At 34.7% G+C, this 18,839-nt stretch overlaps 7 protein-coding genes and 1 non-coding gene across 9 annotated transcripts; 3 read left to right on the top strand and 5 right to left on the bottom strand.

Annotated features, from left to right (window-relative positions):
* LOC109132561 (putative nuclease HARBI1) lies at window positions 1,145-2,233 on the bottom strand. The gene is made up of 3 exons (XM_019244257.1): window positions 2,165-2,233; window positions 1,710-1,938; window positions 1,145-1,629 (listed from the first exon to the last, which is right to left on the bottom strand). Exons 1-3 carry the CDS (start codon window positions 2,231-2,233, stop codon window positions 1,145-1,147), a joined length of 783 nt encoding a protein of 260 aa, XP_019099802.1.
* LOC104782846 (uncharacterized protein At2g29880-like) lies at window positions 3,010-4,025 on the bottom strand. Its single transcript, XM_019244375.1, has 2 exons — window positions 3,684-4,025; window positions 3,010-3,568 (listed from the first exon to the last, which is right to left on the bottom strand). Exons 1-2 carry the CDS (start codon window positions 4,023-4,025, stop codon window positions 3,170-3,172), a joined length of 741 nt encoding a protein of 246 aa, XP_019099920.1. The 3' UTR covers window positions 3,010-3,169.
* Window positions 4,606-5,271, bottom strand: LOC104782845. Its single transcript, XM_010507897.2, has one exon. The coding sequence runs from the start codon at window positions 5,153-5,155 to the stop codon at window positions 4,748-4,750; it is 408 nt and encodes a 135-aa protein (XP_010506199.1). The 5' UTR covers window positions 5,156-5,271; the 3' UTR covers window positions 4,606-4,747.
* On the top strand, window positions 5,623-5,694 carry TRNAT-UGU. The gene has a single exon. It is a non-coding gene; the product is annotated as a tRNA-Thr (tRNA).
* Window positions 8,847-9,793, top strand: LOC104782844 (calmodulin-like protein 5). Its single transcript, XM_010507894.2, has one exon. It carries the CDS (start codon window positions 8,960-8,962, stop codon window positions 9,611-9,613), a length of 654 nt encoding a protein of 217 aa, XP_010506196.1. The 5' UTR covers window positions 8,847-8,959; the 3' UTR covers window positions 9,614-9,793.
* LOC104782843 (nudix hydrolase 6) lies at window positions 9,820-11,921 on the bottom strand. Its single transcript, XM_010507893.2, has 9 exons — window positions 11,847-11,921; window positions 11,599-11,743; window positions 11,404-11,469; window positions 11,154-11,294; window positions 10,815-10,892; window positions 10,591-10,641; window positions 10,453-10,487; window positions 10,255-10,366; window positions 9,820-10,151 (listed from the first exon to the last, which is right to left on the bottom strand). The coding sequence occupies exons 1-9, from the start codon at window positions 11,867-11,869 to the stop codon at window positions 9,924-9,926; spliced, it is 879 nt and encodes a 292-aa protein (XP_010506195.1). The 5' UTR covers window positions 11,870-11,921; the 3' UTR covers window positions 9,820-9,923.
* On the bottom strand, window positions 14,489-15,786 carry LOC104782842 (protein FAR1-RELATED SEQUENCE 5). Of its 2 annotated transcripts, XM_010507892.1 has the most exons (4): window positions 15,697-15,786; window positions 15,394-15,486; window positions 15,062-15,330; window positions 14,489-14,958 (listed from the first exon to the last, which is right to left on the bottom strand). In XM_010507892.1, coding segments are annotated over exons 1-4 (579 nt in total). In that variant the 5' UTR covers window positions 15,698-15,786; the 3' UTR covers window positions 14,489-14,742. The 2 variants fall into 2 exon arrangements, with proteins under 2 accessions (XP_010506194.1, XP_010506193.1); XM_010507891.1 differs by having other exon boundaries at window positions 15,062-15,486.
* Window positions 16,053-17,735, top strand: LOC104782841 (F-box/kelch-repeat protein At2g43270-like). Its single transcript, XM_010507890.1, has 3 exons — window positions 16,053-16,458; window positions 16,530-17,253; window positions 17,675-17,735. Exons 1-3 carry the CDS (start codon window positions 16,053-16,055, stop codon window positions 17,733-17,735), a joined length of 1,191 nt encoding a protein of 396 aa, XP_010506192.1.

The raw sequence follows: 18,839 nt of genomic DNA, 5'->3' as shown, positions 1-18,839 counted from the left end.
TATGTAAAATATGTTTTATTCAATCAAGACTTTTTAAAACTCTTTTAAAATTTGGTGTTATTAGTTGTGGATTTATAAAAAGTTATCTAAAATCTTTATAAATCTAGTGTTATTGGATTAAGAGTTTTATAAAGTCATTAAAAATTTTATGTTATTCAAGTAAAACAAAAGAATCATGGATTGTTAATGAATTCAATTATTATGTTATTGGTTTAGGATTTTATATCATTTTCTTCATAGAAAAAGTCATGAAAACACTCTCATCAAATAGAGAGATTGTGAATCATAGTCCATGACTTTTTTTTTCTTTTGTTAAAAACGTGGGTTATATACTTCTCTCAGATTCAACAGCAAAACAGAACAAGATCGCGGAGAAGAAGAGGCACCGACGTCGCAAATTCAGAGCAAAACACTTCAGAGCTGAAGACACACAATGAGATCGTCACAATTTCCGTAATTTATATAGATTCAGAGAAGAAGAGAGCCTCCGTTTATGGCTACCACCACCGTCGTGTGCGGCGATGTTGAAGGTTGCGATGTCGAGAGAAGAATCCTGGTTATGTTACCGGCGGCTATCTTGGAGACTATCATGACGAAACTCGATGTTGCGTCTCTCTGCTTGATGGCTTCTACTTGCAAAACACTTCAGAGCTGTGTCACTCGTGTCCTCACCTTCACTCCCAACTTCCACGTCTTCGTAAGTCTCTCACACGAGTGAATTGGTGAAAGGGTTTGTAATACAATTCAGTTTCTCATATCAATGCAGTTGTGTGTTTGATTAAAGAGAGAATTGTTTATCATTTTGTTCGTTACTCTATCTCTCATACTTTGTTTTGAGTTGTGAGTTGGAAACTTGTGCAATACGAAAAAACCTGCAACATATATAATAATGAAAAAACTGCAACATATATAATAATGAAGAAACTATATAAGATCGTAGTATGTGTAAAAACCTGAAACATATAAAAAACTGCAGCTTTTAACACTACCGCTAACTAACAAAGTTGCAGCTACTAACAAAGTTTATAGCAAAAAATAAAAAGACAACGTTTATAGCTAAAAAAAAACAAAACAATGTTTGGTATCAACCCGTAATCCAACACAAACAAAGAAAAGAACAATATTTGAAGAAAATTTAAAAACTTCATGGCATGCTCCCTGTTCCTGTAGCTTCTGCCCACATATTAGCAGCTATTGTGTCTCTCCAATTATTAGCATAATCTCTTTGCTGAGATTGGAGAGTTCCTGTATCTCCATTTTCCTGATAATTGTTTTCTTCGTGACCGATATTGGTTTCTTCATCACTGTATTCTTCGGGAGGAAACTCATTGGACCGACATTCTCTACGAAGAAAGTTATGTAAACCAGCACAAGCTAATACGAGTTCTGCTTGTACCTTAAAAGGAAAAGGCGGTGCTGATTTGAAAATCAGAAAACGGGATTTGAAGATACCAAAAATTCTCTCAATCACATTTCTCAAAGATGCATGACGCAAGTTGAATAACTCATTTTGATTACTAGGATCACAACCTTCACCTCTAAAGTCTTGTAGATGATACCTTGTACCCCTGAATGGAGCTAAAAAATTGCGTCGATTTGCAAATCCACAATCAACTAGATAATATTTTCCTGTAATTCATATATGAATATTAATAGTTATATTAACAAAAGAGAAGTAACGATGTTATGTGTAATGCATATGTCTATACCTTCGGGAACAGGTAGCTTGCTCTTACTTCTCGTTAAAGCATCACTTAATACTTTTGAATCGTGAGCTGTACCTTCCCATCCACTAAGAACATATATGAACTCTAGATCAAAGTTACAAGCAGCAAGAACATTTTGTGATGTATATCCTTTCCGATTACGATAGCTTGGTGCATCATCAGCAGGCACCATTGCATGAATGTGAGTACCGTCGATAGCTCCAACGCAATCCTGTAAAGATCATGATAACGAGAATTCATTAGTTTCATTAATGATTCAGGCAGCCCCATACCCACACACCTTCCCACGAGAGCTTGTAATTAAACAACGTGGGTTCATAATTCTAAAGTCATATCTTCTAAGAAGCCAATTAAATAACTCACAACTAATGAAGAGATAATGAGATACTAGCAAAAATAATAGCGTGTTTTGAAATAAAAATTTGTAGTAAACATACCTTGAAATAAGGATAATAACGTGTACTTTCTCTTATTTTTGCAGAAACTGTGAGTCCAGGTTTGGCCATCCAACTTGGTGCAATCATGTTTAATGCATCTAAAACCTTGTGAAAATTTGTACTTGCAGCAAACTTTGATCTCATAAATGTGATCATTGTATACTTATATCTTGAGTTTTGACATGGTGAGCAAAAATGTAGCCACCATTTCTTCAAGACAAGTCTGTCGGGTATCTCTTAAAGAAGCTTTTTCTCTGATAATATCACATAACTTCAAAAATACTTCAGGGTACATACGGTATACCTCTCGAAAGCTTTTATGATCTTCCTTTAGAAGTTTCTCCAGGTAAATGTAGCCAATTCTTGTGATAGGCTTACGAATCGGACGCTCAATACGTTTGTTCATACAGTAAGCTCTTGTCGTATATTTCAGTAGTAATACCACAATGTCTATTTCTGATTCGTCATCTTCATGGTGAGATTCATCCCCTCTCACAATCATGTGATCCATGATATACAGTCCCTGAAAAATTATTTATAAGTTAGCTGATAAATCTGAATAAAGATAATTCAACGTGTTTATGTTTGTTAAATGTATGTTCTAGTCCACTATGCATCAAACATATAAACACAAAAAAAGAAAATCTGGGAATAAAAAATAAATTTCAATTCCAAGTAGGAAAATATTGTCTCACCAAACAAGAGATAAAAAAATATAAAAAAAAAAACTCAAAAGCAATAATATAGAGCCAACATTGCTATAATCATATAGAGCCAACATTGCTCTGAATCCAACCAAAACGTTCTTCTACTGACATGTCTATGAAGACATCTTTCATTCCAAGCGAGTGAATCAAGGTAACTGCTTTGTAGCGAATATGATTTTCTAAATTAGGAATTTCCTTCATCGCTTCCCAAACATTGTTTTTTTTTTTCAGCTTCTTTTTCCTCAGCTTCCAGTTTTAGATTATCTTCTCTTTTCTCTGCTTCCCTTTGTTGTCGTTCTTATCTTTGTTGTATGACATTTAGGATCTTATTACTAACTATGATCATAGGGTCCTCCTCATCAGTTTTCAGCTTATCCACATTACTAGTAGCTAAGGTTCTAGGCCTCTTCTTTGTTGGAAGTTTGCCCAACCGACCTTTGGGATTGGTGCCTTGAAAGGGTGGTGATATATCACATTCTCTTGATGCTGATGGATCTTGAGATGATGGTTCAAAAGCTTCATCACCGATTATGTTATCTCTCACTCTTTTACTCTCCCCAATAAAGCTTCGATCATCAGTGGTATCACCCATTCCAATAGCGGAACCACCGGTAGCTAAGCCACATCCAAATATGAGTTGAAGATCTTCAAATCTTTCGTTTGACTCATATCGTAGATGTTTATGTTTAGGATGTTTCTGTAGATAAAAATAAATAAATAAATATATATATATATATATATATATATCACTCATGATATGTACGTTAAAAAATAATGGTGAATGCTTAAACCATATTTAATCAAATACATACCTTGAAGTACTCTTCCCACACTTCATCCGGAGCAGTGAACTTTTTCATTTCAGGATCCCATCCAAATCCAGAATTGAAGCGTTGAAGATCTAAATAATGGTTGTACCTTTCTCTCAAGTATTTCCATCTACTTAGGTACTGATTGTGATTTTTTTGGCATCCAAGTCTTTCACTAAGAACTGGTAAAAAATTTTGCTCCACAATTAACTTGCTAAAGTTACCGCTATTATCACGCCAGTTTCGGTGAACTCCATCAACAAGTAACTCTACTAGCACTTTTGTCTCTTCTGGTCCCCATTGACTATATGAACCCTTTTCCTTACTCTTTTGGGAATCTCCCATTAACTAAGCATATATGTGTAAATAATGATAAGAAAAATATAGATAATCACTAGATTATCTCACTAGTCAAAGAAACGAAAAATCAAACACTCTAAAGAGTATATAATAATACATAAACCAACGTACATAATCTAGATAACAGAAAGAATATATAATAATACATGAACACAAAACCAACGTATAATTCAATATAAGAACACGGGATGAGATAAGCAACTATCGTTAGTCATCATCTCGAAAAAAAAGACATCCTAACATATGATCTTCAACACTCGTAATTGCAATATGTTTATTCAACCAAAGATAGAATACTTTAATGCATAGAAAGAAGATGAGCAAGTCTAGTTGTATTGTACCTGCAACTTGGAGATCGAGTATGTTTTTTTTTGTGATAAAGCCAAAACCAACGATTATGTCAAAAGGCGTTGAATAAAAAAGATATATGACTTTGGCAAAGATATTGTGCAATATTTTTTGACCAAGATTTTACAAGATTTTATGAGTGATTTTACAAGATTAGGAAAAACAAATTAGCAAGATTTTAAAAAACTTTCTAAACAATCACTAAGAATCAGCAAGATTATACTTTCCATGATTTTATTAAAGTCATTAAAATTCTCTTAAAATCTCAAACCAATACCTCCCCTTAGTTTCTGTAAAATCTCTCACTAATACAAGAAACTGTACGAACAAAAACAAAAAAAATCCCCAAATTGGTAACCCTAATTTCTGGGAATTACAATAACCGGAACACCAACATCATTCAATTGCTCAGTTCCGTCGACTCTAATACCGGTACGACGAACGGAATCAAACAAGGGAAGAACCCTCTTACGATGATGAATAGGTCGAGAGATCTCTTCGTCTGCATTAATGGAGACAGCGTCGACATCAAGCTCTCTTAAACGAAGGCCAAGCTTCTCGCCGACGCGTGAGGCGGTCTTTGAGTCCCAGAAATTGTTGGAATGAGGGAAACGGTAGAGATTAGCACGGCTTCTGGCTAGGAACTCTTGTTCGGAGGATGAAGCCATGGCTACGATCGTTGAAGATCCTGGTTGAGTTACTTGTGCTGTGATTTTACGGCATGATAAGACCAGTTGAAGTAGATGGTGACGGTGAGTCCCATTCATCGGTTGTGACGACGTCGTATATTTTGGTTTCTCGATCGGTTAATTTCCAAAAAGATCTCTTCTTGTCGTTTGCTCACGGAGGACGAGAATGAGATTTTTTAATTCAAATGAGAAAATAAAATAATAAAAAAGAGACTTTTTACTTTTTGTCCAAGCTCGGATTTTTAATTTTTTACCCTTTTATTTCCTCATATTTACTCATATAGTATTAATTATTATCCAAATCGAAGCTCAAGTCGTTGTCTTGTCGAAGCCTAGAGTTTGGTATTTTGGTCGGAAAGGTTCGTTAATTCTCGGAGAAGAATGTCTACATCTCATCTTAACTCTGTTTCTGGTACATCTCCCTTTGCCGATAATATCTCATACTCGTACATTCTTTATCTCACGTACTTCAACACTAGTCCTATTAAACGAGGATCGGAGTTTTATATATGATATATACCGTAATGAGAAAATGGAAAGCAATAGCCCGTATAGCTCAGTGGTAGAGCGTCAGTCTTGTAAACTGAAGGTCCGTAGTTCGATCCTGCGTGTGGGCACTTTTTTCCACCACCTTACTAATTTTATTTATGTGTGTAAATTGTAAAGAATGATCATATCATACGATGGTTAACTATTGACTGGCTTTACGGATGGACCTTTGAGCTTGCAAGCGATGTATAAGTTAATCTTTTCCAGGAAATTAAGATATACAAACAGAACATGGTTATGCACTTATGCTAGATAATATCCAAATTAATTTGTAAAGTCAATTATTCATAAGACATGCGTATGTCTTCTCTCTTCCGGAATATGTGCCTGATTGTGCAACTCCAATGTGTAATAAAGTCAATAACTAATTAATTACGACAAACTGTTTGCTTACCCTAAATGTTTCTCGTTGACATTACTAGACAAGTAGGCGTTGTGTTATAAAGAGAAACCGCGTGTGACAGTTTGGAAATGTTTTTTTGTTGCAGTGAATAATTTAAGGATTTTCTCTTTCTTTTTCTTTCACCCATATATTACTTATTTAGATTTTAGACAATGATGTTACAAAGGTTTTGCGTCTTTTAGTGGTAAATGTTTTAAATTCTGTATTCTCAAACCATATAGATGCTCCAAATTCGATCTGTTGAATATCATGGCCCCATCGAATATATTAGCCACTGAAACTGAAGCATTCCGATAAACTGAGCTGATGTTCATAAAGCAGTTGACTTTCTAGTGTGAGTATCATCACTGAATTGTAAAGAAAATCTAGTTTCGGGTCTTAATAGGGAGAACCATTGAGCCTCTTTAAACACAATTGCACACGAACTCAAAAGTGTTTTAAGACGAGTGCAATCTCTCTCTCTCATGTCTCACCGGCGAAACAATATATCTATATATACCTTTGAAGCAATTGTTTCGTCATCTTTACTGTAATGGATGGTCCACTTTGGAAAAAAGTGTATAATCCGGATTAAACAACAAAGTGTAAGTATAATAATCCACAATATACATTATCTTGTAATGAAAACAAATGTTAAAGTGGTACGGGTACCTAAACTTATGAAATTACGTGGGATGATAAACAGTTTGGGGATTAGGAGTGAGGTTGGCCACTAACTAAAATCATTGCAACCTATTGTTATTGTAGTAAACATACATTTAATAACAAAAGACACACACACAAAAAAGAAGAAGACCATGATGTCAATTAAAAGGGAAAAAACTTTATAATTCCTCTCTTAATGACATATACAAAGAATATTTGAACCAGAAAATACAGTTAATAACAATATATAATGACAACTATAAGTATGATCAATCATATAAGTGGAGCTGGCTTGGGTGAGCTGGAAGACAACAACCATATGAAGTCCATAAACACTCCTCACAAGTCAAATGTCCTTGGATCCCGTTACACCACACCCCCGCGTGAGAATCTCAAAATATATGATTGATTTATTCATTAGTTTAATTATCTATATATATATAAAATATATATTATTCATAATTTATTTATACTTGTTTTAAACTATATCCATGGACCATGCATTAATCTAGTAAATACCAAAACTGAGTATTAAGTTTATGCTCTACTAATTCTTAATTTCCTGTCTTCTACACAAAAATTCATCTAAAGGCTCAGCATAATTTACACTCAGGATAATCATGTAATGTAACAGTATATGCAATGATTAGAAAGATATGATGTTATACTTATAATGGACGATATACATGAAACTTCACGCAAGTTCCAAACAGTTTTGCCTCGTTAATTAGTTAAGGAAGAGGATTAGTGTTTAATTATACTATAAGTGAAGCCGATTATTGATTTAGTTATACATATACTCGAGTTCTAGTCTTCTAGATATAAGATATTAGGTCATAGACCGTTTTGGTGGAAAAAATTATCAACACTTTTTAGCGTATATAGATTATTTTATCCCAACGCCAATGACTCTTCTTTAGTTTACTTTCCAACGAACATTTTTGTCTTCTAACTAAACTTTATAAGTTAATGTACATCCAATTGAAGTGCAAATATGAATAATAAAAATGAAAAATTGTAAGCTATTGAACAGGATGGGTCCAAGATAGAAGAAGCAAACCGCCAATAGAAGAGCGACAAATTAAACCTTAGAAAGTGGAGGTGAGATCCAACGGTCATAATTCCAACGGGCGTCATTCTTGGCGCGTTTTTTGGTCCCCCATTTTGTCTTCCTTTTAATTCTTTACTCTTTAGACCCGTTGAGACTGTTTAGTTATATCATATCATTAACAAGTAACAACACTTGTTTTTACTGATTCTAGAAAGAGTACGTACGTCTCAAATATCTCAATCCTACCTGTAAAGTAAACACTTACAGAGGTAAAACGTACGAGTTAGTCGGATCTCGGTCCATATTACGCGGTTATCGAAGAAAACGATCAGTTGAATGAAGTCGTTTGGTAGGTTTTTCCTTTAAAAGACTCAATGGTTTTTACGTATACGATAAAAAAGAATGATACATAAAAAAAGTCTTAAAATGCAAGAAGACCAGACCGGCAGGTGCACAGTCAGAAATAAATCAATTAAACTACAACAAATGGGGACAGGAACCAAACACCAACAATTATAACAACGCGTTTTTGACATTACTTCGTTTTTAATTTATCAGAGAAAAGCGATGTTTATGTTTAACTACACCTCTCTCTCTCTCTCTACCTTCTTCACGCGTTTTCTTTTTACTTTCTTTATTAAAAGACCTATTGAGTATTTTTTTTTTCTCCTTACTAGTTCAATCTCCTTGTCCATTTTATAACAAATATTAAGACACATAACATATATCAAGATACATAAGATGTAAATTGTAAATATGTGTGTGTGATCCTTATATATTAGTGCCGTGTATTGTAAGATGTGATTTTGTGATCATGTATCTTAATCTTTAACGGAGACTACTTTGAATATAGGAAGACTAGTATTAGAGTTTTCGTAAAAATGTAAATGTTTGAAAAGTCATCTTCAGATTAATTTCGCACTTGTTCATTCTTTTCCACTTTTTACTTCAAACAAAGAAAAGTGAAAAGTTAAAGTAAAGGACGTTTATGTTAAACAAAAAAAGATTCAACGGTTGTATTTTAGGCGTGAAAAAAGAAAATTAAATTCCCGAAGATATATTATTTAATAATGTTATAATAAATGAATCTCTCTCTCTATCTTTCTATAAAAACCAACAACAAGTTCCAAGTTTCTCTCTATTTACCAAACAAGCTCTGTTTCAAGCTCTCTGTTTCTCAGATCTTCTCTCTGTTTTTTTTTTCTTCACAAAAGAGGGTTTTGATTCAACAGTTATGGTGAGAATATTTGTTCTCTACAACATACTAAACTCTTTTCTTCTCTCTTTAGTACCAAAGAAGCTACGAAGTCTCTTCCCTCTCTCTTGGTTCGACAAAACTCTCCACAAGAACTCACCACCGTCCCCGCCAACGATGTTACCGTCTCCTTCCTCTTCGTCGTCGTCTGTGCCGACGAAAAGAATAGATCCGTCCGAGCTCAAACGGGTTTTTCAGATGTTCGACAAGAACGGCGACGGTAGAATCACAAAGGAAGAGCTCAACGACTCACTTGAGAATCTAGGTATCTACATACCAGACAAAGATCTTACTCAAATGATTCATAAGATTGACGCAAACGGTGATGGATGCGTCGACATAGACGAGTTCGAGTCGTTGTACAGCTCGATCGTAGACGAGCATCAGAACGATGGAGAAACAGAGGAAGAGAATATGAAAGACGCGTTTAACGTGTTTGACCAAGATGGAGATGGGTTTATCACTGTGGAGGAGTTGAAATCTGTGATGGCTTCCTTAGGACTCAAGCAAGGGAAAACCCTAGATGGTTGTAAGAAGATGATTATGCAAGTTGATGCAGATGGTGATGGTAGAGTCAATTACAAGGAGTTTCTTCAGATGATGAAAGGTGGTGGCTTTAGCAGCAGTAATTGATCTTTAATTTAGGGTTTTATTTGACAGAAGAAAAGAGTGTTTTATTCGATTGATTGGTTTGTTTTCTTGTTTCTCCTCTGTAAATAGTTTTTTTTTTCTGGTGACGAATTAAAACATTGTTGATGTATCTTTGTTTTTAGGGTTTCTATGGGCTTATGTAAGATTCACCTTCTCATCTCATTTGGTTCAGTGACAGTGTTCTTAAATAGATCGTTAACTGTTTCCTTATCAATATAGTATACTAGACTGATGCTTTTATTGAACAATAGACATGAAACAAAGAAACATAAACATGTTTATGAAGAGGGTTTCAACGAGGGGTGGGAGTGGAGGTGGAGGCTAGGCCACGCGTTGCGTTGAGTAGGTTGGCATGATCAGAGTTGCAGTAAAGATAGTTCTCCCTACCCGTTGTGCGGACAGTGGAGAAACCCATGTATCCCATCTCCTGCGATCTCTTCAAGCAGATGTTAGCCATAAACCTAAACAACTCTTTCTTCTGGTTCCAGGGTTGGTTTACATATTCCTCAATCGGCATCCACTGCGAAAACCCCACAACAAGAGAGATCACAAACATCTACAATAACTAAAAATCATCCTTGGTTCAGCTTCATTATAAAATATATACATATAAGAGGTTTTACCTTAGCAGCCAAGATCTCAGAGTCTTGTATCTTGATTTCAAAAGTGATTGGTTCTAACTCACATAAGAAAAATATATCCGTTTTTCTTTCCAAGAATGCTTGGTGGCTTTCCCTGCGAGAGGACAATAAAATGAAGTCAAGATTAATTAAACCGAACCGATCTAGGGAAGATGGTATGAAGATATTGTAACTTGTTACCTGAAAGCCAAGACTTCTACAAATTTTGTCTTAATCTGAAGTAAAAGACCAATAGAAAACACGAATTTAGATTCCAGTACATCGACATAAAACCAAAAAACAATAGATGTTATTAGGGATTTGAAGCTAGATACGTACACCAGTTTCTTCTTCCACTTCCCTAAGTGCTCCTTCCCAAATATTCTCACCCTGTGATATCATAGGGAAGTGCAATAAGCAAAAAGAAAAAAACCGATATTGTTTAGGCTGGTTTTGTCAATTCTTTAAAGCTTTAAACTCTAGCTTCTTGTACTAGTAAATATTCCTTTAGGTATAAGATCAGATTAAACTAAAAACAATGTGCGAGAATCCCATAAGCGCACCTCGTTAATAACACCGGTAGGTAGTTTCCACACTCCTGTACCTTTGAAATGACCATCAATCTCCTGGACCACGAGCACCTACACATGGAAATATCTGGTTCAAGTTTGTTGTAATCGTGCCAGAGATCAAAATACTAGTCGGAAATAATCAGACATCATGGTACGGAAGGACAAAAAGAAGACCTATACATTATAGAAGAAATTAACGGCCTCTCTAGTCCAATCACTGGCTACATTCCAAAAGAAAATGCTTACATCTGTTTACTGACTTGAGTCTTTATCGAGCCATTGGGATTCAAAGAGATGGACCAAGAAAAGTAGACGCTAATAAGTTGTTACCTCTCTGGTATTCTTGTTTAGGACAAAAGCACCAACTCCAATACGACGGGACGCATTGGCAGGAAGAGTGTTAGGTAGCTCAGAGATCCAAGATGTAAGCATTGTGTATTCCCTCTCGGCATGGTGGCATACAAACCCTTCCTGACACAAACAAAAACAAAAAACAAAAATGCAATCACCAAAATTGAACAAGAAGAATCAATTAATAAAAAAACATATAGTTTACATTACAACATAACTTCTTAATTACCGCTTTCGCTGGTGCAATCAGATTGTCAAGCCCATCAGCCAGTTTCATCCATATTCCCTTCTTCCCCTGCAAATATCCATATCTCAACTCATTGACAGTAGTAGACTATAATTTTTATCCTAAAGAGTCTCCTTATAGATAGAAAAGAAACAATCTAAGGCAGCTCAAATCTGAAGTGGTCTCTTAATGAAATACCTGACTTCTCCATGCGACAAGTGAAGCCCTCAGCTTTGGGACAAAATCTTCAATAGTCATTGGCTCCGTCAAGTCCACCTTAACACCTCCATAATTGTCTGGAATCCCTTGAAGTAAATGGGTCTCTTGAGCTTCTCCGTCCATGCTGCATAAAAAACAATATGTTACAATGATGAGAATCCAATCAATATATGTTCCACAAAAGCTCAAAAGTCCCTATAGTTGTATGCGTGTAAGAAGAGACATACCTTGAGGTAAACTGAGTTATCATTGGTAATGAAAGGATTCGAACCCCACAAGGGTTTTCTAATTAGAATCTGAACGTGTCAGCCAAGAGGACGACTCAAAGAGTAGACTTTAGGATAAGTATATAGTTAATCAAAATTTCCAATTATTAATTAATTCATAGTTGCAACTTGCAAGTAAACAATAGGCATGTGGACGACAAGTGTGGCACTTTCTTTTTAGTAGGATTTTTTGTTTTACTTAATTTCTATGTTAGCTTGTATTACAACTTTTACATTCTTTATGTAATTATATGTTTAAACTTTAAACAGAAACTAAATATAATGATAAGTATTCAAAAAAATGTATTACAATTTTGTTGGAGGTAAGAGAGAGTTAAGAAAAATTGATTTAATAATTAATAATTATATTACAAAAATTTATTTCCTTAGAACATTACATATTTTTAAGAATCAAATAGATATACATGAATATGTAAGAAATAATCTAACATTCAAAGTAAAGAATAGAGATGCATGGTTCCTTAACTTTACCTTGATTCCCTTATTGTGAGATGGTTAGAATAATATTTTTTTAATCTGATTAATTAATTTTATTATAGCCATGAAAATTTAATTATACATATAAATACATTTGTATTTTGAATAAAAAATATAAGAAAGGAAGAAGTACATAAAAACAAAGAAGAAATCAAATTGAGAATAATGTAATATATATTATTAAACTTCTTTGTTGAGTTTTCAACCAATGCAAGAACAAAAAAAAATATCTAGGATTTGACATATAATGGAGGAGGATGTGATAATGATTTTTTTTATAGGATAAGAAGTGATGTAAGTTACATTTCTTAAAATTAAATTAGAGGAATTATAATTATAATTGATAGGGTATTTAATTGAAAATGAATGGAGAAAAAAAATAGTCAATTCATAATTTGTGTAATTTCATTTACAAACTTAGTACTAAAGTGTATATTTAAAGTATGAATTAATGTATATGACTAAGTGTGTTGTATAGGTTTAATTAAAAATAATTAGTATATGTTTTAAAAATAAATTAAATAAATATCAAATGGACCCATAAGGAGAGAGTGAAACTTTATATATATATATATATATATATATATATATATATGACTTGGGTGTAGGGATGTTGTGGTGGGTAAAAAAACCCAGCCCGGCCCGAACCCGAAAAAAGCCCACCCAGAAAAAGCCCGATCTCATAAAATTTGAATGGGTATTAGGTCTTGTGGGTAAACCCGAACGGGTTTTTAGTTTTGTGGGTAAATCCATGGGTACCCGATTTTTTTTATCTTATATGATGTATTTTGCATTTTGCATTATGAATTTTTGTGTCTTTAGCTTTTTGGTACCAATATGATTTATATTATGTATTTTGTTTATTTTATTATATCTATGACAATTTTCAAAAATTTATAATTTTATATCATATAGATAAAGTATACCAAATATATTTAAGAGTTTTGTTAATCTAGATAAATATAAAAACCAAAATCAAATCACAAAAACAACAACAACAAAAAAAAATTCTCATTTTTCCTCCTATGGTTCTTCCAAAACCTGATCAGAATCTAAACATGGTTCTTCCAAAACCTGATCAGAATCTAAACAACAATGGAATTTCAGTCAAAATTTCATAATTACATCTTTATTCTTAAGTAACAATCTTAATTTTTGCTCAGATTCGTAAAAACAAAACAGACAAAAGTCAAACACAAAGAAGAAAGAAGAAATGAAAACAGACAAAAGTCAAAATAAGTTGCTCAGATTCGTAAGAACATCCGCCATTAGTTTACACAGCAACCAAACACAAAGAAGAAAGAAGAAAAAAAAAATTAAAAACACTAAAAAATGAAAGACGCAAATCTTGCTCACCAAACGCAGTCCCAGAGCAAATCAAACATCCATTGAAGCAAAAAATCGAAGGGATGAGAGTAGAAGAAGATGATGAAGAGAGATGAGGTCTCACAATAGTTCTGAGATTTCTATTTGCTCTTAGACTCTCTATTTTTTTTTTTTTCTTTGTTGGGGTTGGTTTTGGGGTTTGTGAAGGATGGGATTCTCGGTCTTTGATTTTTTTTTGAAGTCTTATGGGTACCCATAACCCAATAAGATAAACCCGAATAGGACTCTCTAAAATAGGTACCCGAACCATTTAAAACCCATGAAATTTTAACATAATAATCAGATCTTTGGGTTTCTTATTTTTCATGGGTCCCGGGTACCCATCGGGTTAAAACCCATTCTTAACATCCCTACTTGGGTGTTTTCCAATAATTAAATTACTTTTTTTACCTTTAGAAAATAATTGTGTTCTATATACATAAGGTAAGCAAATATAAGAAAGGCATCGAAAAATAAATTATACTTGTATATTTTAAATAAGAATGATAATAACCAAAAATAAAAGACTATGTTTCTCATATTTTTAAATTAGAACTATAATACCAAAAAATAGAAAAGTATAATTTATTATTTTCATATATTTAAGAGAGTATAGTTTTGTGTTTGTACATCTTTGAAATTACATTTTTTAGAAAATACACATATGTCAACATGAAAAGTGCCACTTGTCAGCTTCTACTTGATTTTGTTTAAGGGGAACCCTACTTTATATAATAAGATTGCAGAACCAACCACATTTGTACCGATCTATAAGGCAAGAGTTAAATTCATACCCTGACTCCTGACACCTGATTTTGTATGTAAACCTTCATGTTCTCTTCTACTCTATTATGGTTACACAGTTTCTCAAATTACATTACATAAACAAATAAGATTCATCTAGATTACACTAAAACCATTGAAGATCGGGAAAGGCGGTAGAGAAAGCTTTACCGATTGAAAGAATATACAGCCGCAAGCATACATAGTTGGCTTAGATGGCATCTTGTTTACTTCGCAATAGCTCACGGTCTATAGGTTCGAATTCTTTCAAACTGTTCACTACGTTCTCAACTTTCTTGGCTATCTGATCACTATGCTCTTCGACAATCCTTGCAAACGCATCTAGCTGCTCCCTGTATGCTGCACATAAGCGCTTCTTGTTTCGCAGCTCTATCGTCAGTTCTTGAATTCTCTTATCCTTTTCGTCCTACAACAACATAATTTACCAAAATGGTCTCATACACTTTGTGCTAAAAAAAACTTCGTGTTACATTGCATAAGGAATGAAGTTTAAGTTTGTATATACTGACCAGAGTTTGGCGAGCCTCGCGAGGTGAAACAACAAGTGGATGGTTATGTTCTTTGACAAATTTGGTAATGACCCATTTGCCAGAACGGTCATACTTAACATGAATCATGGCCTTGCAACCTTCTCTAGTGCTTGGTCTTGGTTTCCTAACTGATCCAAGCTTACCACGGATACTAATACAGTGACCTTCTTTGTTACAACCAAATCTTCGAGCAAGAATCTTTCCATCCTTCTCGGATCTTCGGCAAGACATTACACGCATCACAAAACCTAAACGTCTAGAGTAATCATCATAGAAAATCTTAGCAGCATCCTCGGATTCAAATTCAATACCTTCACGAGGCTCTATGTCAAAATCATCATCATCATCATCTGTGTTGTTGCTGCTGTTCTTCTTCGTTGCTGCTGGATCCTCCTCATCTTCCACTGCCAACAATACATAAATCATAAAGTTTGAAAATTTATGTAAGCCACTTCACTTGAGTTCAATTCCAATTCCAATTGAAAGAATCCGACAAATCGCTAATGTTAGCTGAATCAGTGAAGAAAACTAAAGATCCAAAGACGAAAACTTTAATTAAAGAAATTATTCATTTGGAATTTAGGAAATTGAAGAGTAGGATTGAATTAGCTTACTGGATTTGAGTGACGATCAGAGAAGGATCTTCGGCTGCACGAGAGCACAAGAGAGAGATAGAGGTGACCTAAATGATTCTTTTAGAATTTGACTGGGCTAAATAGTAAATAATGAAATATTTCGGGTGGGTTCTGGTAAAAATTAAAAGTTTTTTTTTCTTTTTTTTTTTGGATNGATTTTTTTTTTTTTTTTTTTTTTTTGTCTCTGATATTATTAAATAGTTTCATACAGTTGTGAATTAGTTTTTTTTTCAATACTGTTGTGATTTATCTATATATAAATAAAATAAAATAAAGACAAAACTGGACTTTCGAGTTTAGTTTTGCAATTTGCAGAAGAACCTAATCCGACGATGATGATTTACATAGTTCCCGAGCTACTAGAAGAAATTTTTCTTGGATTGCCTTTGAAATCAATACTCAAATTCAAAACTGTTTCAAAACAATGGAGATCAATCCTGGAATCGAAGTTGTTCGTGGAGAGGCGTATGAATGTTCAGAACAACAACAACCGCCGGAAAATCCTGGCTGTCAATGACCGTAACAAGTCGGGATTCGAAAGTGACGAAGAGATCGATATGGTTTATTTAAACTACTGTAATGATGATGCCACACGACCGTCCCTGACATGTGAGGGTTTGTTCTGCATCCCAGAACCAGGTTGGATCAATGTTTTGAACCCATCGACTAGACAACTCCGGCGATTCCCTTGTACCCCAGATCATCCCGTGCCTTCCTTTATTCTTGAACATCAGCTAAGAGGTAATCTGTATTTATATGCTTTGTATATAAGATTCTTTAACTTTAAGTCATCAAAAAACAAAAATTTGCAGACAAACCATACCTCACTTTCTTTCCGGGAAATTGGGCTATGGGATTCGGTAGAGACAAAGTTACGGATTGCTACAAAGTGGTGAGGATGTGTTTTTTTCCTGTTGAAGAATGCGAGGTTCTTGATCTTGAAACTGGTGAATGGAGGAAACTTAATCCACCTCCTCACAGGGTTGACGTGGGAAGGAAGTCAGTGTGTGTGAATGGGTCAATCTACTGGTTGTACACTTTCTGGTGTTTCAAATTACTAGCCTTGAACCTTCACACACTAGAGTTCCGCAATGTGTCGGTTCCAGGTACGTGGTTCAATTGGGAAATCCACATGGTGAACCTTGAAGGCCGTCTAGCCATAGTCAAAACCAAAAATGCGCCAGAATGGGAACTAGAAATACTCAGCATGATAGATTCTCAAGGAGATATATGGAGTAAGACTCACTCCATAAAGTTAGCCAGTATCATTATTAACAACCACCCATGTTGGTTCACGCTGGTCACAGTTTCTAAGTTTGGGAATCTTGTCTTTTATGACAATCACAAGAGGTTGTTCAAATATCATCCAGCGAAAGATGAGATTTGCTGTCTCTCCTCAAATATTTCGGTTATATCTCCTTACGTCGAGAATTTGGTACCACTTCCAGGATCAGGACCTAATCCGGAGGATTGGACATCTACTTGCGGATTGTTTTCGAAGCAACCAGAGCTCGGGAGGATCAACTTTCGGTTTTTGTTTACCACTTTAGTTGTAGTTGGNGGAAATCCACATGGTGAACCTTGAGGGCCGTCTAGCCATAGCCAAAACCAAAAAGGCGCCAGAATGGGAACTAGAAATACTCAGCATGATAGATTCTCAAGGAGATATATGGAGTAAGACTCACTCCATAAAGTTAGCCAGTATCATTATTAACAACCACCCATGTTGGTTCACGCTGGTCACAGTTTCTAAGTTTGGGAATCTTGTCTTTTATGACAATCACAAGAGGTTGTTCAAATATCATCCAGCGAAAGATGAGATTTGCTGTCTCTCCTCAAATATTTCGGTTATATCTCCTTACGTCGAGAATTTGGTACCACTTCCAGGATCAGGACCTAATCCGGAGGATTGGACATCTACTTGCGGATTGTTTTCGAAGCAACCAGAGCTCGGGAGGATCAACTTTCGGTTTTTGTTTACCACTTTAGTTGTAGTTGGTTATTACTATTTTAGATAATTCAATTCAAATTGAAGTAGTAAATGGAGTCCTCTCTGTCTCCTTGCATGTGTAACTTGCAAAGCAAGTACGAAGCGTCAAAAATTTATCTCTGTTTACAGATTTTGACTAGGGGGCAAAAAAAACTGGTTGTGATATCATCAAGATTACGGATTAACATTTTACATTAACGTAGCTCGGACATTTTTCTAGAAAGTTAATAATCACTTTACTCCTGCGTCGATTGCTCATTCACTTTGTTCTTTCAAAGGTTATTGGTATTTTTGAGGATGCTATAATATTAATGGTTATGGATGGCTTCACCATATGTATTATGAGCTCAATGTTCTTCTTACTTCTTCTCAAAACTACATTTTCCTTGAGAAGACGAGTTAAATACGTTTTAATGGGAGTATATACATCTGTAAAAAGGTTTGTCTCGTTGATATTGATATGTAATCCAACTGTTCATGGTTTGATGTTAATTATCAAGTTGAACCGTTCGTTCTAGCTTGGTTTTACTAAGTATTCTACATGAAGAATACTCTGATTGAATGAGACTGTTTTGGGAAGGAAGATACTTGTTGTGAGAGAAAGTGTTAGCTGTTAGTGTTGTTAAAAGGCTTGATTCTGTTTTTAACTCGGTACACCTTCTTCTTTTTTCTGCATTGTAATCTTTTTGGAGCTCTCAGAGTCAGACTGTGAGAAATCCCAACGCTCATTCTGATTATAAGGTGAATTGCTGGGGGAGAGTCCTCGTGGAGACGTAAATTTCTGTCAAACAGTTATAATCGAACTCGTAAAGCTGTGTGTGTTCTTATATCGATCTTTAGCCTAACTCTGTTTTATGTGTTCGTTGTTCTTGAGTTCTTCGTGTGATTCGATTAAAAATAAAATCAAGAGACAGATTCCGGCAGATGCCAATAGCCCCAATATGCCATCGGCTCAACAGTTAGAGAGAAAACGAAAGTGTATGTAACAGCGTATAGGAAAGAACAGTTTAGTAGTAACCTTAAAATACCAATCCAACCCTACCCATATGCGAGAATTAAACAACCATTTGTTTATTGTTTTGACTGAAAATGACTAACCTCTAGGTTTAAAGGTTTACAAGATTTGTTAGCT

This window comes from Camelina sativa, chromosome 4, assembly GCF_000633955.1.
Source record: "Camelina sativa cultivar DH55 chromosome 4, Cs, whole genome shotgun sequence".
Classification (NCBI taxonomy): domain Eukaryota; kingdom Viridiplantae; phylum Streptophyta; class Magnoliopsida; order Brassicales; family Brassicaceae; genus Camelina; species Camelina sativa.
Note: the sequence above shows the minus strand (reverse complement) of the source record. Positions and strands in the feature narration are given on the sequence as shown.